Genomic DNA, 23,704 nt, shown 5'->3' with positions numbered 1-23,704 from the left:
ATGCTAAAGGATCTTCCCTAGGCAGGAAACACAAGAGAAGGAAAAGACCTACAAAAACAAACCCAGAACAATTAAGAAAATGGTAATAGGAGCATGCATATCAATAATTACCTTAAATGTAAATGGATTAAATGCTCCAACCAAAAGACATAGACTGGCTTAATGGATACAAAAACAAGACCCGTATATAGGCTTTCTACGGGAGACCCACTTTGGACCTAGGGACACATACAGACTGAAAGTGAGGGGATGGAAAAAGATATTCCACGCAAATGGAAATCAAAAGAAAGCTGGAGTAGCAATTCTCATATCAGACAAAATAGACTTTAAAATAAAGACTATTAGAAGAGACAAAGAAGGACACTACATAATGATCAAGGGATCGATCCAAGAAGAAGATATAACAATTGTAAGTATTTCTGCACCCAACATAAGAGCACCTCAATACATAAGGCAACTACTAACAGCCATAAAAGGGGAAATCGACAGTAACACATTCATAGTAGGGGACTTTAACACCCCACTTTCACCAATGGACAGAGCATCCAAAATGAAAATAAATAAGGAAACACAAGCTTTAAATGACACATTAAACAAGATTGACTTGATATTTATAGGACTTTCCATCCAAAAACAACAGAATACACTTTCTTCTCAAGTGCTCATGGAACATTCTCCAGGATAGATCATATCTTGGGTTACAAATTAACCCTTGGTAAATTTATGAAAATTGAAATCATATCAAGTATCTTTTCTGACCACAACGCTGTGAGACTAGATATCAATTACAGGAAAAAAACCTGTAAAAACAGACACATGGAGGCTAAACAATATGCTACTAAATAACCAAGCGATCACTGAAGAAATCAAAGAGGAAATAAAAAAATACCGAGAAACAAATGACAATGAAAACACTATGACCCAAAACCTGTGGGATGCAGCAAAAGCAGTTCTAAGAGGGAAGTTTATAGCAATACAATTGTACCTCAAGAAACAAGAAACATCTCAAATAAATAAATTAACCTTACACCTAAAGCAATTAGAGAAAGAAGAACAAAAACCCCCATAGTTAGCAGAAGGAAAGAAATCATAAAGATCAGAACAGGAACAAATGAAAAACAAATGAAGGAAACAATAGCAAAGATCAGTAAAACTAAAAGCTGGTTCTTTGAGAAGATAAACAAAATTTATAAACCTTTAGCCAGTCTCATCAGGAAAAAAAGGGAGAAGACTCAAATCAACAGAAGTAGAAATGAAAAAGAAGTAACAACCGACATTGCAGAAATACAAAGAATCATGAGAGATTACTGCAAGCAACCATATGCCAATAAAATGGATAACCTGGAAGAAATGAACAAATCCTTAGAAAAGCACAACCTTCCGAGACTGAACCAGGAAGAAATAGAAAACATAAACAGATCAATCACAAGCACTGAAATTGAAACTGTGATTAAAAATCTTCCAACAAACAAAAGCCCAGGACCAGATGGCTTCACAGGTGAATTCTATCAAACATTTAGAGAAGAGCTAACGCCTGTCCTTCTCAAACTCTTCCAAAATATAGCAGAGGGAGAAACACTCCCAAACTCATTCTACGAGGCCACCATCACCCTGATACCAAAACCAGACAAAGATGTCACCAAAAAAGAAAACTATAGGCCAGTATCACTGATGAACATATGTACAAAAATCCTCAACAAAATACTAGCAAACAGAATCCAACAGCACATTAAAAGGATAATACATATGGCTTCCCTGGTGACGCAGTGGTTAAGAATCTGCCTGCCAATGCAAAGGACACAGGTTCAAGCCCTGGCCCTGGAAGATCCCCCATGACATGGAGCAGCTAAGCCCAGGTGCCACACCACTGAAGTCTGTGCGCCTAGAGCCCGAGCTCTGCAACAAGAGAAGCCACAACAATGAGAAGCCCTCGTACCACAATGAAGAGTAGCCCCCGCTCACTGCAACTAGAGAAAGCCCACACACAGCAATGAAGACCCAACACAGCCAAAAATAAATAAATAAATAAATTTAAAAAAAGAAAAAGGATCATACACCATGATCAAGTGTGTTTTATCCCAGGAATGCAAGGATTCTTCAATATATGCAAATCTATCAATGTGATACACCATATTAACAAATTGAAGGATAAACACCATATGATAATCTCAATAGGCGCAGGAAAAGCTTTCGACAAAATTCAACACCCATTTATGTTAAAAACTCTTTGGAAAGTAGGCATAGAGGGAATTTACCTCAACATAATAAAGGCCATATATGACAAACCCACAGCCAACATCTTGCTCAGTGGTGAAAAACTGAAAGCATTTCCTCTTAAGATCAGGAGAAAGACAAGGTTGTCCACTCTCACCACTATTATTCAACATAATTTTGGAAGTTTTAGGCACAGCAATCAGAGAAGAAAAAGAAATAAAAGGAATCCAAATTGGAGAAGAAGAAGTAAAGCTGTCACTGTTTGCAGATGACATGATACTATACATAGAGAATCCTAAAGGTGCTACCAGAAAACTACTAGAGCTAATCAGTGAGTTTGGTAAAGTAGCGGGATACAGAATTAATGCACAGAAATCTCTTGCATTCCTATACACTAATGATGAAAAATGTGAAAGAGAAATTAAGGAAACACTCCCATTTACCATTGCAACAAAAAGAATAAAATACCTAGGAATAAACCTACCTAAGGAGACGAAAGACCTGTATGCAGAAGAGTATAAGACACTGATGAAAGAAATTAAAGATGATACAAACAGATGGAGAGATATACCATGTTCTTGGATTGGAAGAATCAACGTTGTGTAAATGACTCTACTACCCAAAGCAATCTACAGATTCAATGCAATCCCTATCAAACTACCAATGGCATTTTTCACAGCACTAGAACAAAAAATTTCACAATTTGTATGGAAACACAAAAGACCCCGAATAGCCAAAACAATCTTGAGAAAGAAAAACAGAGCTGGAGGAATCAGGCTCCCTGACTTCAGACTACATACAAAGCTACAATAATCAAGACAGTATGGTACTGGCACAAAAACAGGAATATATGTCAGTGGAACAGGATAGAAAGCCCAGAGATAAACCCACTCACATACGGTCACCTTATTTTTGATAAAGGAGGCAAGAATATACAATGGAGAAAAGACAGCCTCTTCAATAAGTGGTGCTGGGAAAACTGGACAGCTACATGTAAAAGAATGGAATTAGAACACTCCCTAACACCATGCACAAAAATAAACTCAAAATGGATTAAAGACCTAAATGTAAGGCCAGACACTATAAAACTCCTAGAGGAAATAATAGGAAGAACCCTCTTTGACATAAATCACAGCAAGATCCTTTTTGACCCACCTCCTAGAGAAATGGAAATAAAAACAAAAATAAACAAATTGGACTGAATGAAACGTAAACGCTTTTGCACAGCAAAGGAAACCATAAAAAAGACGAAAAGACAACCCTCAGAATGGGAGAAAATATTTGCAAATGAAACAACTGACAAAGGATTAATCTCCAAAATATACAAACAGCTCATGCAGCTCAATATCAAAAAAACAAACAACCCAATGCAAAAATAGTCAGAAGACCTACATAGACATTTCTCCTAAGAAGATATACAGATTGCCAACAGACACATGAAAGGATGCTCAACATCACTAATCATTAGAGAAGTGCAAGTCGAAACCGCAATGAGGTGTCACCTCACACTGGTCAGAATGGCCATCATCAAAAAATCTACGAAAAAAAAAATGTACAAACAATAAATGCTGGAGAGGGTGTGGAGAAAAGGGAACCCTCTTGCATGTTCGTGGCAATGTAAATTGATACAGCCACTATGGAGAACAGTATGGAGGTTCCTTAAAAAACTAAAACAGAACTACCATATGACCCAGCAATCCCACTACTGGGCATATACCCTGAGAAAACCGTAATTCAAAAAGAGTCATGTACCAAAATGTTCATTGCAGCACTATTTGCAATAGCCAGGACATGAGAGCAACCTAAGTGTCCCTCGACAGATGATGAATGGATAAAGAAGATGTGGCACATACATACAATGGAATATTACTCAGCCATAAAAAGAAACAGAGTTGCATTATTTGTCGTGAGGTGGCTGGACGTAGAGTCTGTCATACAGAGTGAAGTAAGTCAGTCAGAGAAAAATAAATACCATATGCTAACATATATATGTGGAATTATAAAAAAAAATTTATTCTGATGAACCTAGGGGCAGGACAGGAATAAAGACGTAGACGTAGAGAATGGACTTGAGGACACGGGGAGGGGGAAGGGTAAGCTGGAGCGAAGTGAGAGAAGAGCATTGACCTATATACACTACCAAATTTAAAATAGCTAGCTAGTGGAAAGCGTCTGCATAGCACAGGGAGATCAGCCTGGTGCTTTGTGACCACCTAGAGGAGTGGGATAGGGAGGGTGGGGATATGGGGGTATATGTATACATATAGCTGATTCACTTTGTTGTACAGCAGGAATTAACACAACATTGTCAAGCAATTGTACTCCAATAAAGATGTTAAATTAAAAAAAGAAAATAAAATAAAATAACCTTTATCTTCCAGAAAACCACACTAAATATTAGAGGGAACAGGTCACAACCCAAAGCGTGAGATATTACCCTCTGTCCAGAGCTCTCCTTTGCTTACCTGGTGGAGCTCAGCTCTTGAGAGGTCAGGACGTCCCCAGTGAGCCACCTGCCTGCTGTCCCTGCAGCCGCCAGCCCCTGTGCTGATGTAAACTACAGTCAGCCCACTCTTTCTGGGACCTCGCTCCCTCATACAGGATGCTTCTTCCTGGGATCCCTACCCTGCCAGTGCCCTAGGTAGGTGGGGGCTGCCCTTCTCCCCAAGCCATGGGGGTGTTCTCTGGTTCAGGGGTGCCCCTAGCTGCCCCACCCTCCTATCCCTTTCCTCTGTTTTTTGGTGCAGTGTAATTGTATATTTATCTGTTGCCTGCCACTCCCTTCCCCCCGAGATTGTCCACAGCCCTTTCCTGCATGCCCAGAGCCTCAGTGACCATCTGGTGACTGAGAGAGGTACATGACCCTCGCCAGAAGCAGGACTCGGGGGACCAAGCATCCTCTTCTTCTCCACTGACATGTCCGCTCCCTGTGCACCTACCTGGACCCCAGACTCTGTGCCTTCTCTCTGCTTCATGGTGAAAGAGTGGTGAGGAATGGGCCAGCTCTGCAGCGGGTTGAGCCTGGGTCAAATCCTCTAAACTTGGGAAGGCTCTTCCCACCAATGGAATCCGGGGCCTAGAGTGTGCAGAGACACTAGGCGGGGCCAGTGACCCCCCACCCTTGGGCCCATTCTGTCCCCAGAGCCCCTGTCCTGGAGTGATTCCCTGTACATGGGACTGTTCTCAACAAAGACCCTTGAGGCTTTCTTTTGTTTTATGACCCAATGGGGTTGGAGCGAGGTCCAGGTTGCCACCCCCAGGACTTTGGCTGTTCTGGGCATTCTCTCCCTGCTACTCATGTCCCGTCTCTGTACTGTGTGTGTGGATCCTGCCTTTCCCTGGCAGGACTCAGGGCCGCCGGGCAGCTCTACTCATCGTAGGGTTGGTTGGGCTTTGCCTGGCGAAAGGAGATGGTCGCAGAATCCCCTGCGAGCAGACGGTGTGGCCATTTGCGTCTAATGGCTTCAGCCCTCACTGGTGGAGGTGGCAGAGCTGGTCCCTGGGTGACCTGGGAGGGCCTGTCGGACCCGGGGCTTTCTTCCTCTAAGCACCTTGACCACCCGTCCTCCCTGTCCCCACTCCGAGGGTGCCATCTGTGACTGGCTGGACCTTTTCCCTATAGGAGACAAGAGCCAGCATTGTCCCAGAATGCTTTTATCCTTTATAATCTGATTGACTCTCGCCATCTTTACCCAATAAATAATTTACCAATAATTTATCCACCACCAGGGACCTGGCGGGAGGGAGGCTGGTCTAAGAGAACTCACCTCCCTGTGTGGTGGGGGTGAACTGTCCCGTAGCGGTACTATGTGAGCAGCCAGAGCCCACCACTCCACACCAGACCTCAAGAGCAGCCTGACTTTGGCAGGATTTGGGGTTCTCAAAGGGCTCAGGTGCCCTCTTCCTATCCTGATTCATGACTTGAGCCCCCAGCACCTCAATTACTGAATTCACCCCATAAAGAGTGATGATGCATCAGTCGCTGGGGTGGTCCTGCCTCCATGGAGTCACTGAGCTAATGGGGCCAGCCAGCAATCAACAAACAGGGAAAAGGACCCCGGCCAGCTCTGAGAGGGGGACGCTGGGCAGCACACTGCGGCGGCTCTGGGCAGTTCTCTGAGGACATGCCAACTGACCTTTTAAATTATCAAGCGGTGTGTCACCTAGTTAAAAATAGCGCAGTGGCTTAGAACATAAAATAAGGTATGCTCCCTCCCACCTCCACACCCAGTCCAGCTCCAAGAGGTGCTGTCATTAAAGAGCTGACTTTTGTGTTATACTCAGGTCTTGGATTTATCGTGTTTAGCTGGCATCTAAAAATGAAAACTATAGCATATGCAGGGCACATATGTTAGCTTTGTTAGTTATGTTATTTATGACGTGAACCTTTTGCTCCGAACTATAATATAATGAAATCTTTAACTTTGCTGTTGGTTGATGCTGAAATATTGGCAGACACAATTTTTATTATAACTATAAATAATCCTGTGAGTTTCCTCTAGAATCAGTGACTAGACCATTGGAAGGTCTAGTAACTGAAATATAACTGAGATGTCATCGCCCAAAGCTATCTGTTGGGGCAGGGAGTGGCACAGTGGGGCAACCCCATGTCCTTTCTGGTTTCCTTCACCTCGTGCAGCCAAGTTCAGTCGTCCGTCGTGGGCCAGTGGAGTTGGCTTCACCAGGTTCCTTTCTGTGTTGTTCTGTGTTTTGCAGAAACACTTCCAGTAGCTGTTTCACCTAGGGTGCTGGGAAGTAACCTTTGGGTTCTCGAGTGTCTGAGAATAAGTCTTTGGGCCTGGTGGTTTGATGTCCCTTTGGCTGGTGATAGAATTCCAGATTTGAGCCGGCACCAAATTCCAGGTTTGTTGCCAGTGTTGCCGGTGAGACTGGATGCCTGTCTGGGTGTTCCTCAGCAGGTAGAACTTGATCTCAGTCTTTGGGAATCTCACTTTTGCTGGAATGAGACTGGAGGGGGGTCACTTTTCATTTACTCTGACCTGGCCTCGGCACATGCTTTTATTCTAAATAGTTCTTCTTTTAGCTCAGGGAAATGCTATTCTGCTATCTTCCTCCTTGCTGATATCTGTTTTCTGCTCGTATAACTCCTGTTCCTTGTTGTTTAGGACTTCCAGCTGGTTCTTTCATGCCTCTTGATGTTTTTCTTCTATTTCTCTCATTTGGTTTTCAGATGCTTTCACTTTATTTTTTACATTTGAGAAATGGAGGTATAACTTACACATAATGAAACACAGATCTTAAGTGCATAGCTGATGAGCTTTGACAGATGCATGCGAAGGTGTAACCCTCGTCCTCTGTTACAATGTCGAGTGTTCCCGTCGCCCCCCACACCCCCCCAGGTTCTCAGCTCCTGCATCTTCCCCCACCAAAGAGGCAAGCCCTTGTTCTGGTTTCAACCCCACCTGTGAGTTCTGCCTTTTCTGGAGTTTGGGAGATAGTGTGAATGGAGCTGCTCTCAATCCTTTGTTTTGGGGTGGTTACCTTGGAGGGGAGTGGCTGGATCTAGAGCAGGGGTGAACCCGCCAAGGGCTCACTGAGGCTTGTGCCAGCTTGCACTTCCAACAGCTGTGTGCCCAGAGGGATCAGCTGCTCTCAGATGCCCAGTGGTTGGAATGATCCATCTTTTTATTTTAGCCCTTCTGGTGGGTGTGAAGTGGTATCTTGTGCTTGTAATAGGCATTTTCCTGGTGATTCATGATGCTGAGCATGTTTTCATGTGCTTATTGACCATTTCTGCATCTTCTTTTGTGACCTTGCTGTTCATGTCTTTATTGTTGAGGTATGGGAGTTCCATCTGTATTCTAGATGTGACTCCCATGTCAAATACACGTATTGAGGATACGTTGGTGGCTTGACTTATTTTCTGAAACAGAGCATCACTCTTGATGAGTAGAACATGTTTCCATGTTATTGTCTTGGTTAAATGGTTACTTTTTTGTATTTAGTGTTTCATTAGATTACAGAACATCTTATTCTTAAAACATGGAGCTTTAATTTGCAAAATCTCTTCCTTGATTGTTCCTTTTTAAGTAGAAGCTGCTCTTATCTATGTGTGTCAGCCTCTTAGATCTTTGAGGACATGAACTAGATTTTATTTTGAAGTCACTTTTGTCCCTGAATTATTTGTTTTTCTGGGATCAGTCTTGGTATGTCTTTGCTGTGTTGGTGATTATGCTGTCCAGTTCCACTTGTGCGTGGAGTGTCTGATGAGGGCTTGTTGGGGTGGGCCTGGTGGGAGGGAGGATGCCTAATGGGTACAGTGCCACTTGGGATAGAATTCCTTAACCAGCTGATCTTGTCATGATTCCAGGGCCCTCCTCTTCTCTTTGAATTGGTTGGAGCCTGGCTTGATGTCCTCTGAGGTCTTTCAAAGGACCCGAGGGGTTTTGGCCTGTGATTTTTTTCAGCTCTGATTTCTTCCTCCATTTGTCCAGATTTATCTATTTCTGTTCTCCTAGAACTCCTCAAAACTTGACGTTTTGTGTTCATTTGTATTTATGTTTCTTTCTGAGAGTCCTCCTGGTGGGAGGGTGAAGGCATGGGCTTTGTGGGCTGATTGGGCCGTGATGGAGGTGACACTGGGGGTGCACACTCAGGCTCGGGGAGAAGGCCATGCTGGGGTCCCTAGAGGTAAGATTCATCCATGAGCTGAAGTTGAAAACAACAGAGCTCTGAGTGCTCTGAGGTGGGAATCCTTTGGAAGGTTTTAGGAAGGGAAGGGCCAGGATCTAGGCTGCAGGGGTGGGATGAGGCAGGGGGCAGGGTTGGTGATGGATGGGGTCAGGGAAATGCTGGAGCAGATGGGGTGGGGACAGACAAGGTGCTTGCGGTATTGGAATGTGCTGCGGGTGTCAGTGGTCTTCCTCCAAAGATGTGGCTGGAGCACACTTACGGGCGACACCCCAGAGGTGACTCCTAGTACTTTGATGATGGTGTTATAGTTCCCCACTTAAACTTAAGGTCCAGCTTAGTGCTCAAGGTGCAGGTGTTCCCAGGCCCCAGGAGGTGTGTCTGCCACGTCCTCTGGGACTGATGCGGGCATGGCTGGAACTCTGCTCTTCTTCTCTGTTCTTGTCTCTTGTCAGCATCTCCTGATTTTCCGGTTGTCATCTGCTGTGGTTGTGAACGTATTCTCAAAGTTACGTGTAAATTAGAAGTAAATGGATGCTTCTTTCTTTTAATAATACTCAGTAAGTAGGTGTGGAGGGAGCAAGGTTTCAGAGCTGTTTTTAGGGGAGAAGGTCATGAGTATCGCAGTGTGGGTTTTGGAGGTGTCTCTGGTTCCCGAGACCATGTTGCCTCAGCCCTTCTTGAGCAAGGAGGAGCTCATTCAGGGTCAATGAGGCTTCAGGGTCCTATGTTGCAGATGTTGGAGAGCCAGGAGCAGCTTGTGCCGGCTTTCTAAGTCAGAGACCTGCTCTGCTCTCTGTGGATAAAGAGGGGAAGGACTTGGGTCAGACTTCCCTCGACCCTAGATGTCTAGTCCTTTCCATCTGCTGTGCTCTATGTGGAAGGAGACGAGCGAGTGGCCTGGCAGATTCCTGGCCCTGGCTCCCTGGAAGGCCTCTGCCTGAGGCTGCGCAGGGCGTCCCTCTCAGCCTGTGTGTGTTTCTTCCTAGGACCGGAAGCTCACCAAACTGGAGAGGCAGCGGTTTAAGGAGGAGGCTGAGATGCTGAAGGGCCTGCAGCACCCCAACATTGTACGCTTCTATGACTTCTGGGAGTCCAGTGCCAGGGGGAAGCGGTGCATCGTGCTGGTGACTGAACTGATGACCTCGGGGACGCTGAAGACGTGAGCATGCCACCTGCCCAGCCAGCCGGGGCCTCGGGGTGGGCTTGACCCAGGGCTCAAGGGTCGCGATGGCTGAGGCCCCAGGCATCCTATCTGCTTGGGGTGGTCCCGGCTGGTGTGGCCAGCACCCCTCTCTCAGAGGTGCCCCTGTTTGGGTGATAAATACACAGCCCCCAGCAATTGGAAGCCCCTTCCCCACATGAGCCGTCGGTGAGCCGCACCCCCACCCGCAGGTACCTGAAGCGGTTCAAGGTGATGAAGCCCAAGGTCCTGCGCAGCTGGTGCCGGCAGATCCTGAAGGGCCTGCTGTTCCTGCACACCAGGACGCCCCCCATCATCCATCGGGACCTCAAGTGCGACAACATCTTTATCACCGGACCCACAGGGTCTGTGAAGATTGGCGACTTGGGCCTGGCCACCCTCAAGAGAGCATCCTTTGCCAAGAGCGTGATAGGTAAGCCCGTCTCCAGGGCACCTCCCCGCCCCTCGGGGTCACCGTCCTGCAAGAGTGGGGTGCGCTAGTTCTGCTCCCTTCCTGTGCCCCTCTGCCGGGCTGCCGCCCTGGATGCCCTGTGAGTCCCTTGGCTCTGTCCCTTGGGTGGTGAGGCTGACTGGCACCAAGGGGCTGTTAGCACTGTGGGTACTTGGGAGTGGGAAGGAGGTCCGGAGGACAGAGGGATGTGGGGACTTTGTGGTCAGTGAGGCTGGAGCTGGCTTCAGTGGGCTGAGGGGTGGGTAGGGTGCCCCAGGCCCTGAGGCCCACAGAAAGGAGCCCTTGGGGTACTTTGGGGCACGGACTGAGCGTGTGGGGCATGGGGGCTGAGGGATTCCATGTGGATGGCGGTTTGCTGGCCGTTCCTGCCTCTGCATTTCTTGTCCTCCTCTGAGAAGCCGCTCTGTGGCTGTAGCTGCCATGAGGAGATGGTCTGCAGCTCGTGCCAGCCCCGTGTGGGGTCCTGGTGTGGTCCTGATACACAGTGGGCACTATGTGTCCGCCAGGCCCGGTGGGAGCCCCTCCAGGCTTTGCAAAGAGAGTGCTTGGAGGGACTGTGGGGCAGCCATTCACGGGGTTCAAGATGTCTGGAAAATGCCAGTGTGCTGCAGGGTCAAGTGGCTCCAGGATGTGGCTCTGGAAGCTTGGATCAGGTGGGATTGGGAGAGGCTCTCCTGCGTGCCGTGATGCGAGGGCTTCTTCCCACATAAGCAGAATGAGAGGGTGACTCAGGGCTTTGCGAGTTCATGGTTTTGCTCTATGGTTGGAGACAGAACTTGACCTGTTTGTGGAAAATGAAACTGGTGGGAACTTGGAAACTTCTCTGGCAGGGTAGTGGGTTTGGAATGTGGCATCTGGGGCAGGGTGGCCACAGGGGGTGCCCTGTGGACATGGGGCCTCCGGCTGAACAGGGAAGCTGAGTGGTAGGGCAAGGGTTGACACAGGCCTCAGTTCCCTATCTGTGAAATAAGTGGAGCAGGTGAGGGTCTGGCTGTGGGGCACACCCCCAGGCCTGTGAACTGCTGGAGGTTTCCAGGCGGGTTTTGCAGATTTGGCCTTGGAAGTGGGGGTTTCCTCGGTGCCTCTTTTCCCTCTTGGAAATGGACTTTCCAGTTGTTGGGGTGAGATGAAGCCTGGGTGTTTCCAGGAGGCACAGTGAGCCCCACAAAGGGTGCCTGATTTCATGGGGCTCCCTGATCACCCCACCTCTTGCTCAGCCGGAGCCCACGAGACTCCACACTCATTGTAAGTGGGGGCTGATTAACGCATCTAAACAGGCCCTGGACAGCAAGGCCCTGGCCTCAGCAAGGGGCCTCAGCTGAGTGTGGGGGGCGTCTGTGGTCAGGTGGGGGATCCCCCAGGATGACGCTTTCCCCTCCATGCTGTGTCCAGGGTACCTGAGGGGTGGTCGATGCTGTGGACCCATTCTGGGTGCAGCCGTCAGAGAGGTTTTGTGCAGATAAGACGTAGCCCACTTGAGACATCTGGGTGGCAGCCTCCCAGATGCTGTCTGTGACCCTTGTGGGGTTTGTCCCTGAGGGCCACTTGGATCTGATGCTGTCATGGTGTGCTCTCACTGCGTTTGTGCTGGGTCCCGAGTAGGTGGAGGTGAAGTGGGCGCAGTCCTTCCTGCAGGTGTTCACAGCCATGGAGGCTGGGACGTGGGGGATGCAGGGCCATGGGGCTGAGGAGGTGTGCCCAGAGGTCCCTGGAGAGACAGGTGTCTCTCTTCTTAACATTTAAATTTAAATGGCTACATTGTAAGGAAAGAGAAAAAGGTTCAGTGTCTGTGGCCCAAGCGCATGTGCAGAATTGGCATCCCCCACCATCCCAGATTGGAGCTGGGCCCACACACACCCACTGCCCACCCTACCCACCCCCCCAAAGCCAGGACATCTGGGGGCCTTGGGGTATTTCTTGTAAAGCAGCATTCCTGGTTCCCAAGGGTCTCAGAAGAGACTGAGCTGGGTGAGTGGGAGTCCTGACCAGGTGAGTGGGGTCCCCCCAGGCCAGCTCAGCTCCCAGCTTCTTGCCAGCAGCCCTGAGGCTCCTTTCTCCCTCTTCCCCTATAGATGGATATAGCCAAGTGCAAAAAATTTTCAGTACAGTCATATGGTTCAAAAGCCCAAAAGGATGAAAAATTCCTTGTGCAAGGTCCCTTGAACTCCTGTTTTCTCCCTACTCATCGTTATTTCTGATGGAATCTTCCGGAATTCTTTATGCGTGTATGTAAATCATAACATAGATTCTTGTTTTTCCCATTTTTTTTACCCAAACTGTTAATTTTTTTTACTAAACATATCGTACATCTTAAATTTGAAATTACAGGTAAAGGAGAAAAAATTAAAATCACCCTTAATCTCTCTGCATCCCAGGCCCCCCCCACAACCCCCCATGCTTTTTAACCCAATAGTTTGTGCTGCTTTGCATCTGCTTTTCAAGAAAACTGGAACATTTTGAGAATCTTCCAAAGTCCACAAAGATGGAGAAGTGAAAATTAAAAGCAGCCTTATTGAAATTGATGGCCCCTTGTCTTTGCATTCAGCTTGACAGGTGCTCAACTGGACCTATTTTAATAAAAGGAGTTTGTGATTTTTTAAAGCAAACGTTTGTTACAGGAAAATTAAAAACACCAGACTAGTGTAACTAAAGGAAAAAGCAGCCATAACCCCACCTCCTAGATGAGTCATTTTGGTCTGTGCGTATCGTTTTATATGGGATGGTCAGCCTGCATGTGCAGTCGTATATATGGCTTATTTGACTCAGCCTATGTGAGTCTCTCATGGCCTTAAAAATTCAGAGTAGGCGTTATTTTAAAAGTCTCTTGTGCTTAGAATGGATGGGCAGTTCTCACCATAACACCTAGCTGGTACCTGCCAGGTGAATGGTGCCTGCCCAGCTGTCCCCAGGCAGCCATCCTCAGCGAAGATGGTCACCGTCTGGGCTGCTGGGTGCTCTGCTTGTCTAGGGACATGGGAGGCTTTCTGGGGTTTTGCAGTTTAAGGAGCTCTGTGGTGGCCACACGTTTCCGTCTGCTTGGGGTTATCTGGGCCTGTGGCCGGGACGGGTGTGCTCAGGCTTCTGCCTCCTCAAAGAGGCACCTCTGCCGTTTCTGGCACAAACCCTGTCTCCTGGGAAGTCATGGTCTCCCAGCTCTGTGGTCAGGGGATGGCGCTGTGAACTGATCCAACCTGGAATCAGGAGGGTCCAGGGGGAAGTTTGGGGAACTTCTGTCAGTAAAGCAGAATCCTGTTTGAATCCTGCATTCCAGGACCAATGACAAGGAGCATGGGGGCAGGGCCAGCCCTGGCTTGTGGATGGGGGAGGAGGCGTGGGGCTCTGAGAGGCCCAAGGGTCTCCTGGGCTCAGTGACCACTGACCCTGCATCTTTTGCTCCTGGGCGCAGGTACCCCCGAGTTCATGGCGCCAGAGATGTACGAGGAGCATTACGACGAGTCCGTGGATGTTTACGCCTTCGGGATGTGTATGCTGGAGATGGCCACCTCGGAGTACCCCTACTCAGAGTGCCAGAACGCTGCCCAGATCTACAGGAAGGTCACCTGTGTGAGTCCACCGGCCCCTGTGACGGGCTGTGCGTCCCGCGCTGGGCTCTGTGTGCTTTGTAAAATCCTCGCAGAAGCTGTGTGAGGACGGGAAGGAAGCCGTTTTACAGATGGGGAAATAGAGGCTTAGTGGGTAACTCAGGTCTCTGAGCTGCGGTGGAGTAGCAGCAGTTGTAATGTGGGTCATGGGCGGATCCTGGAGGCTGTCACTGGGGCCTCACGCAGCGCTGCGGGGCTGGAGCACCGAAGGGGCCTCTCCAGGAGGTGCCCAGGCCGCCTGTCCATAGAACCCCTCCTCTGTGCCACCTGGGGGCTGCTGGCTTTCCCATCTTCCGGCATGTCCCTAGGCTTTAACTGGATGGTTTCAGTTGTGAAAACAGCATCCTGTTCTTCTCCCTGTGGCTGTCCCGCTGGGTGGGGCATGCAAGGGGAGCATCCAGGGCAGGGCAGCTGGGGCTGGGGCTTTTCCGGGCCCTGGTAACTCACTGTCCATTTGCACCTGCGACCCCAAGGCCCCACCACCCGCGTGCTGGTTGCCTCGCCCCACCCCCGATGCAGCCTCCTCACTTCTGCAGAAGCATGAGGAGCCATGGTTCCGCCACTCCAGAGTGCCCGCCCTTATCCCGCCCTCACCTTGAGCCCTTCCCGCAGGTTGCAGCTTGCTTCTGTCCTTTGGTTCTTAATTCTAAGTTATCTGTTGGTCATTTTTTTGCTTTGAGCCCCTCCTGTGTGCCGCTGAGGGTGCAAGGTGGGAAGGGAGAATCCTTGGTTGGCAGCACTTGTGGGCATGGGTCAGAGACCCACAGATAGGCGTGCAGCTCCCCAGTGGTGCTGACCGGAGAGGTGGTCCCATCGGCTGTGGGCAGTGGTCCTCCAGGAGGACAGGGGAGGGACCCAAGGGAGGTTAGAGCTGCATTGCCAGGCCTTGAAGGGGTGCTGGTGCCCAGGGTGCAGGTGGAGCAGCTGCTGACCTTGGTTCTGGTTGCACATGTGGATGGGGTGGTGGTCCTTCTGCTGGGCTTGGGAGACAGGGACTGAGTCCCCTGGGCACATGCTCCTCGGCCACTCTGGTTCTTCCACCAGCCCTGCTGCCTCCCATTTAGGCCCTGGGAGACAGGACACTAGTCAGGGTCCCGTGGCTCCTACGTGGACCCACGTTGGTTTGGGTAAAGCTAGGCTCGGCCCCACCTTGCCTCCTTGAGGAAATCAGATGAAAGGTGCATCCCCTGATCCTTGGTGTTTCCTCTGTTTGCAATAACACCCGTGTGCTCTGGGTCCTCTGGGCCCTCACGCTACGCCCACACACTGGTCCAGCCGCCAGCATCTGCTCCTGTCCTTGGGGGTCTCCTGGGGTCTTGGTGCCCATAGTTCTCAGCTGCCCCAACTCTGTGCTTCGGAGCCCAGAGACGCGAGCCCTTCAAAACAGCCACTTGTTCTTCTGGCACATTCTTCACCCGCTTTGGGGGCCTCAGCTCTCCAGAGATTTAAATGACAGTGTACGTACACACTTACCTGTATTTATACTTTCTCAGACCACCTGCCCCCACCCCCGTAGGACTGTGGCCTTTCTTTCTGGCATAGGTAAACTTTTTCTGTTGGCTTCAGTGGTGTGGCACGGGGTTCTTATCTTAGGGGGACCCCTTATCTGCTTCTGAAACCCAGCGTGCTGTGTCTGTTGCTGCACAGACTCCCCTGCGTGTCAGGCATAACCTGACCCCCATTGGTTATGGCTAGGGGTCGTGGGCAGGGGCTTGGTGGGCACCATGGGGCCCCAGCCGGGTGGTGGGAGCTGCTGGGGATACTGCACTCCCAGGTCTGCCCCTCGGCTGGGGGTGCGCCTCCCCTCTCCCCCATCCCTTTCTGTGGGAAAACGTATGCTTTAAAAAAACAAAAAAACAAGCCAGGACAAGACCTTTGAAGGCAAAGTCGTTTTGAAGGAGGAAGAACATGACGGTTGAGCCCTCACTGTGTTCAAAATGTTTAAAAACCAGGATCCCCTCCCCACAAACCCCATCCTGAACAGATTGCAGATAAGCCCGGCAGTCCAGCCCCTGTTTCTCCCGGAATCCTGTCTGCTTGTGGGATTGACACGCTGCTGCCCCCATGCCTCTGGCTGCACACCCCTAGCACCCGCTGGGTCTCCGGGGATTGACACTCTGCTGCCCCCGTGCCTCTGGCTGCACACCCCTAGCACCCGCTGGGTCTCCGGTCAGCATGAATGCTCGGTCACCTCCTGCTCCCGCTGCCTGAAAGGCATCTGATGTGGCTGCTGGCTGTGGAATTCCGTGGCACAGATGCTTGCTTGCAGCCCCCTCAAGCCACCAGGCCTTGGAAGTCAGCCCCACTGGTGACCACAGTGGGGCCAGCCACGGCGACCACATAGTGACCTCTGCACCCTCCAGGGGGCTGTGGTGAGAAAGGCCAGCTCTTTAGGGTTCCTTGTCCAGCCTCCAAGACCCTCTGGGCAGCTGGCATGGGAGGCCCTGGCTGGCTGGTGGGTGGCCTTGGGCAGGTGCGCCTCTCCCGCCCCCTCTGCTGTGCAGTAAGAGTGCACGTGCTCCCTTGTGGGGAGCTGGGTTGGGCAGAGTGAGCATCGTTGATGTCTGCTCTGAGTGTCCCCTGAATCTTTCTCTTCCCCAGACCTCACTACTCCCGACAGCCCTTCAGTGGGGACTTAGACTGAAACAGCCCCCCCGACCCCAACCCCAACCCCAAACAAGGCTTATGCACTTCCTGCCTTCTCTTCTGCTGGGGTGAGTGTGAGGTGCGCAAGAAACAGACCCCAATTTGGTATTAGGTGACTCTGCTCATGTCATCTTCAGGGCATCAAGCCGGCCAGCTTTGAGAAAGTGCATGATCCTGAAATCAAGGAGATTATTGGGGAGTGTATCTGCAAAAACAAGGAGGAAAGGTGAGTTCCCAGGCAGCACTGGATCTGGGCTGTGGCTCTGGCTGAAATCGCTTCCCAAGAGAAGAAGAGCGTTGGAGATAGGCCACTTTAGGCCACAGGCATACCGGGTCCCAAGAGGCCTGCTGGGCGGTTGGTGGGCAGTCCCTGCCTGAGCTCTGCTGCCTGGAACATGCTCCCTGGCTTTGGGGACTGTCCTAGAGCCCCCAACCCCTTGGCTGGCTGCTTCTTGCCCACCCAGCCTGGAGTGTGGGCGCTACTGGGGCCTCATTCTTCCCTTGTTGCTTTTCTTCTGTGTTGTCCCCAGCAAGTCTATCCATCCCCCCAGCCTGGAGGACACCCCCATGCCAGGCTCCCCTCTCTCTCAGCTCCAGGCTGCGTCTTTCATGCACCTGTTTGTCTGACCCATCTCAAAGTCCCACATTCAAGTCAGAGCCCTTGAGATGCCCCGCAGACCAGCTCCCACCTCAGGTCAGGGCCCTTCCTTCCTCAGCTGGTCAGCCAGGATGCTAGGTGTGTGTTCGGAGCCTTCCTCCTTCCTTCCTCCCTCCCCCATCCCTCCTCCCTCTTTCCCTTTTTCCCTCCCTCCCCCCTTCCTCCCTCTTCTCTCCTCCCCAATCCTTCCTTCCTCCCTCTCTCTCTCCTTCCTTTCTTCCCTCCCTCCTCTCTCTCTTCCCCACTCCGTCCTACCTTCCTTCCTTCCTTCCCTCCCTCCTTCCGCATCCCTCCATCCCTCCCTTTTCTCTCCTTCCTTCCTCTCTTCTGGCCCTTCTTTCCCTATCTCCTCCTTTCTCCCATCTCCCTCCCTCCTCCCTCTCTCTTCCTTCTCCCCCCTGCCCTTCTTCTCCTGCCCATTCGCCACCCTCCCCATTCCTCCTCCTCCTCTCCCCACATACCTCTTCCTCACTTCCTCATGTGCCCTGCCTGCCCCTGCACACCCAGCTCATGCCCTCTCCCCCAATTCTGTGCCTACCGTTGATCACTGTCCTTTTCTGTCATCTCTCATGTTGGGGCCCTGTCCTGATCCCCAGGCCTTCTCTCTTGCCCCCTGCAGGTTATCGTGTTTTGTTTTTTAAACAAAAATACTAAACGACTGTGAAAAGTATATCACATCAGGAAAGTACAGAGACCACCTCCCAAACCAGGACAGACAGAGCCCCCAGGGCTGTGACCTCTGCACCCCCAGGGGCCCTAACTCCTGACCTTCCCCAGGGTCCCCACAGGCATTTGTCACCCTCCCTGAGGGTTGCTCACCCTACTCTCCCCCTTTCATTCATGGTGGCTGTCTGGGCTGCGTGTGGGATGTGTTGTCTTCAGCAGCAATCAGGGATGGGCCACTGGAACTCGAAGGCCACGGTGACCACAGACAGGATGCTGGGAGGAAGCCGGTCCCAGGGCAAAACAGGGATCTGTTTGTGCCAGAGACGGGAACTAGACGAGCATTTAGGGATGTGGATTTGGGCGGCAGAGTGGTTAGCATGGCAACACCCACCCCCCATTACCGTGCTGAGGAGCCGCTGAAAATGTCCCTGCTTCCTTGAGGCCAGGGTCCCTCGGGTGGTGAGCTGGGGAGGTGGGGGCCTGCCTCTTCTGGGTCCAGTTCAGTTTTACCTGGAGCCAGGTATCCTGTGACAACTGAGAGCTCCCTGGCACCTCAGCAGGCTTTGACTACACAGTGCAGAGCCTGATTCAAACATTCTTTTCTGAATTACCCAAGTCTCTTAAAAGTGGGGATGTTTAATTTTTATAATGAGAGAAAAAAAGAAGGCTTACGTATTATGCAGTTAGATGTCTTCAGTAGTAGGTTTTTTCTCTTCCCCTGGGAGTTAAGGAATGGCGATGTACTGTTTTGTGCTGCCCTCTAGGGCAGATACTGCCCAGTGGGTAGTACAGTCAGAAGACTTTCTAGAGGGAGCTGGGCTGGTCGTGGCCCCTGCACCCCATGTCCAGGACCCCCTCAGCAAGTGTGCCTTTGTCCTGCCTGACAGCCATCCCCTCCCCAGGTACGAGATCAAGGACCTGCTCAGCCACGCCTTCTTCGCGGAGGACACAGGTGTGAGGGTGGAGCTGGCCGAGGAGGACCATGGCAGGAAGTCCACAATCGCCCTGCGGCTCTGGGTTGAGGACCCCAAGAAACTGAAGGGCAAGCCCAAGGACAATGGGGCCATAGAATTCACCTTTGACCTGGAGAGGGAGACGCCGGATGACGTGGCGCAGGAAATGGTAATGTGTGCTCGTTCCTTGGCAAATCTGGGTGCGTTCCTTGAAAGCGTGTGGTTTCCAAAGATTAGAATGAAGTCAGAAAGGGAGTGTGGTCCTGCAGTGGGTGGGCGGTTCTGGGAACAAGGATCCCTGTTGGTCGAGTGCAGCTGTGAAGGACGTAGGTCTGAATCACCCTGCTGCACAGATGTAGGACATCACCTTGGAAATGGTGCCGTGAAAGGATATCGCGGACTGGTCGGAGAGATCCCTGGGGACTTTAGCATAGCAGGAAGAGCCCTGTTTGGACCAGATTCTTGCTAACTTTGTGCAGGTGTGGGCCTTTGGGTTTGATCTTTATTTCACTTTGTTTCTGTGGAGGATTGTGGTCTGGAGGGCCTGGTGAGAGCAGGAGAATAGAGATGTTTTGTATCACAGAGGGAAAGAAGTATCCGTGAGAAATAAGACACTGGTTTTGACTGGAAAATCTGAGCAAGAGTGAAAATATGCATGCTTGTTGCAGGAGAGTAAGTGCTTGGCTGTGCCTGTCATAACCACAGAAATGCATGCCCTTTTTTTCTCTTTTTTAAAATAAATGTGTCACTGAAAATAGCACATCTATCAAAAATGTAGTAAGTCACAAGGGTATGGCTGATGGAGTCTTTACAAGTGGATTCCCTGGACCCCAGTAGGTTTTTTTTTAAATTAATACAATAAAATATATTTTTACAAATTGAGGTATGGTTGATTTACAGTGTTCAGGTGTACAGCAAAGTGATTCAGTTATGTATATGTGTATATACATGTATAGGTGTGTGTGTGTGTGTGTGTTTTAGGTTCTTTTCTAATATAGGTTATTACAGTATATTGAATATAGTTCCCTGTGCTATACAGTAGGTCCTATTGTTTATCTATTTTATATATAGTAGTGTGTATCTGTTAATCCCAAACTCCTAATTTATCCTCCTCCCAACTCTTTCCTCTTTGGTACCATAAGTTTGTTTTCTATGTCTGTGAGTCTATTTTTGTTTTGTGAATAGTTCATTTGTATCATTTTTTAAGATCTCACATATAAGTGATATTGTATGATATTTGTCTTTCTCTGACTTTACTTCACTTAGTGTGATAATCTCTAGGTCCAACCAGGTTGCTGCAAATGACATCATTTCATTCTTTTTTATGGCTAATATTCCTTTATTTTATTTAAGTAATATTCCTTTATGTATATACAGTATCACATCGTTTTTATCCATTCAATTGTCAGTGGACATTTAGGTTGTTTCCATGCCTTGGCCTGTTGTAAATAGTGCTGCTATGAACATTAGGGTGCATGTGTTTTTTTTTTTTGAAATAGAGCTTTTGTCTTTTCTGGGTAATGCCTAGAAGTGGGATTGCTGGATCATATGGTAACTCTGTTTTTTAAGGAACCTCCATACTGTTCTCCACAGTGGCTGCACCAATTTACATTCCCCCCAACAGTGTAGGAGGGTTCCCTTTTCTCCACACCCTTGCCAACATTTATTATTTGTAGACTTTTTGATGATTGCCATTCTGACAAGTGTGAGGTCATACCTCATTGTAGTTTTGGTTTGCATTTCTCAAATAATTAGCCATGTTGGACATCTTTTCATGTACCTGTTGGCCATCTGTATGTCTTCTTTGGAGAAATGTCTGCTTAGGTCTTCTGCCCATTTTTTTGATTGGGTTGTTTGTTTTTTTTGGTATTGAGCTATATGAGCTGTTTGTATATTTGGGAAGTTAATCCCTTTTTGGTTGCATCATTTGCAAATATTTTCTCACATTCTGTAGGTTGTCTTGTTGTTTTGTTTATAGTTTCCGTCACTGTGCAGAAGCTTTTAAGTTTAATTAGGTTCCATTTGTTTATTTTTGCTTTTATTTCCATTACTCTAGGAGACAAATCCAAAAAAATATTGCCGCGATTTATGTCAAAGTGTGTTCTGCCTATGTTTTCCTCTAGGAGTTTGATAATATCTAATCTTGCATTGAGGTCTTTAGTCCATTTTGAGTTTATTTTTGTATATGATGTTAGAGAATGTTCTAATTTCATTCTTTTACATGTAGCTGTCCAGTTTTCCCAGCACCAATTATTGAAGAAACTGTCTTTTCTCAAATGTATATACTTGCCTCCTTTGTGGTAGATTAATTGACCATAAGTGTATGGGTCTATTTCTGGGCTTTCTTTCCAGTTCCATTGATCTATGCGTCTGTTTTTGTGCCAGTACCATACTGTTTTGATTACTGTGGCTTTGTAGTATAGTCTGAAGTCAGGGAGCATGATTCCTCCCGCTCTGTTCTCCTTTCTCAAGATTATTTTGGCTATTCGGGGTCTTTCGTGGTTACATAAAATTTTTTAAATTATGTTGTTCTAGTTCTGTGGGAAATGCCACTGGTAATTTGATAGGGAAAGACCCCAGCATGGCCCTGGAAGGTGGGCTACAAGACGTGGAGGGGAGGCTGCCTGCACAGGCTCCTGTGGGGGGCGTATCTGCGGGGCCAGGCTGTGCTGACCACTGCTCAGTGAGGCTCTGCTCAGATAAGGAAATTGAGGCTGGCCATGCCATGTAAGGTGTGGGAGCCACGGACCAAGGAGAATTCAGGGGACTGGGCATGTGTCAGGTGAGGGGTCCATGGAACTTGGTTTAGGTAGTTGCAGCAAGTTAGGGCAGGACAGGAGTGGGAGGTGCATGGCCAGTCAGGACCCTGCCTTCCACTGAACAGCAGCCTGTGCCCCTGATGGCATGTGTGGTAGGTGTGACGCCCTGCTAATGGCATGGAGCCCGTGTCAGGACTCCTTCTCAGCTGCTGGTCACATTCCTGGGCCTAGAAACAGACACCTCTGCTGTAATCGGATTTAACAGTATCATTTAGCTCTGTGCTTCTGGGAGGATCTTTCTATGACCTTGCATAGTGCGCACTGTTGAACTGCTACATATTTGTTGAGAGTTGCATTAAGATGATTACCAGCTTATCTATTTTAGTATAGTAGTTTGTATCTGTTAATCCCATCGTCCTAATTTGTCCCTTCCCCTCCCTTTCCCCTTTGGTAACCTATGTCTGTGAGTCTATTTCTGTTTTGTATATAGATTCATTTGTATTATTTTTTTAGATTCCACATTAAAAAATTAGAAAAGAAAAAAAAAGAGAATTACCAGCCCATCAGTCCTATAATTCAGGATCTCTGTTTTTCCATACCGCGACACTGTGGTCTCTCCATGCTTTCTGCTGAAGTTTAAAGCACAAACATAAGTAACGATCAAGGTGGTGTGCAGGCTGGTATCCTGTGAGCTGAGGTTTAGGAAGGTGGGTTGCATATGGAAAGTGTCCTGGAGGGACCGCGGGGACTGGGGGTACCTGGCTAGCAGCTCCAGGTGTCCCGGGGGCAGGAGGAGCAGAGGGAGGCCTCGGGGGGGTTGGCTAGGCCTGCATGGAGATGAGGTGGGTCCCTGGACAGCCTTGAGGGGGTGTGTCTGTCGAGGTGCAGGCACCTCAGGAAGCACAGGTGGAGAGCAGTGTTCTCGTTCCCCCATGAGCATTGCATAGCGATGGCGTGAGAATGACAGGGCACACAGTTTCCACGTGGTGACCTGTTCTGGAGGCGCCTGGGACCCAGACAGCCTGTGCCATCTGCGTCTCAGCTGGACCAGGTACCTCCTCCAGCTCCAGCTGTGTTCTCGGTTCTGTTCCAGACACTCTTCGGTTATATGACAGTGGTACCCAAACGTGGCCTGGGCCCCTTCCCAGGACCTGCCCGCCCTCCTGAGAGGACTCATCCCTTCTCTGCCTCGACATAGAAAATACCTTGGCCCCTGGCCGCAGCACAGATGCTGCCCAGCCCCCAGGTCCTTGCGTACATGCCTGTGCCTGTAGCCACGGCCTGGTCCTCACCAAGTCCCTGGCACCTGACTGGACTCATGGGTGGGAGGTGTCTCCAAGAGCTCCCAGTGCAGGCCCTGGGCCTGGCGCCTCCCCCTTCCCTTTCCTCTGTCTCCTTTAAAAGCGCCTTCTTGTGGGGAACGTCCTCTGTGCTGTATGCCATCCTTGCAGAAGGTGCACCACTGTGTTCAGTTAAGGAATAATAGAAAAACAACACATACCCAACACTCTGCTTAAGAAACAGAATGAGCCCAGAGCCCTGGAGTGCCTGTGATGAAAGTGGCCGCACTCACACAGCGGGGTCTTCCACCTGTGTGAGTGCCCCGGTTGTTACTGGCTGCTGCTCCTGAACCCTGGCGAGACCTGGCTCCTGGCTGGTCCTTGCAGGTCAGTGCTGGTCCTGCAGCCGTTGGCCAGGGTCTAACTTTCCCTCTACTCCCCTCCCCTTCCCACCCATCCGTAAATACCAGAGCCAACCCTGGGGTCTGGGGCTCTCCTTCTCCCTGGGGTCCTGATGGCAGCTGCCTGGGCCTCTCCTGGGCTGTCCCTGGGCCAGGTGTTAGGACCCCGAGGAAGCCCCAGCTGGGCAGAGTTTCAGAGCTCACAACTCCCAGGTTGCT

General features: G+C 49.6%; 1 protein-coding gene across 1 annotated transcript in view; it reads left to right on the top strand.

Moving 5' to 3' along the window:
* WNK2 (WNK lysine deficient protein kinase 2) overlaps positions 1-23,704 on the top strand; it is a 155,903-nt gene that overhangs the window by 32,029 nt on the left and 100,170 nt on the right. The window contains exons 3-7 of the mRNA XM_060015032.1: positions 9,855-10,027; positions 10,261-10,481; positions 13,927-14,084; positions 16,906-16,994; positions 18,995-19,214. Coding sequence (XP_059871015.1) covers positions 9,855-10,027; positions 10,261-10,481; positions 13,927-14,084; positions 16,906-16,994; positions 18,995-19,214 — 861 coding nt within the window. The remainder of the gene's footprint in view (positions 1-9,854; positions 10,028-10,260; positions 10,482-13,926; positions 14,085-16,905; positions 16,995-18,994; positions 19,215-23,704) is intronic.

This window comes from Delphinus delphis, chromosome 6, assembly GCF_949987515.2.
Source record: "Delphinus delphis chromosome 6, mDelDel1.2, whole genome shotgun sequence".
Taxonomy (NCBI): Eukaryota; Metazoa; Chordata; class Mammalia; order Artiodactyla; family Delphinidae; genus Delphinus; species Delphinus delphis.
This window is presented reverse-complemented; position numbering and strand designations above follow the sequence as displayed.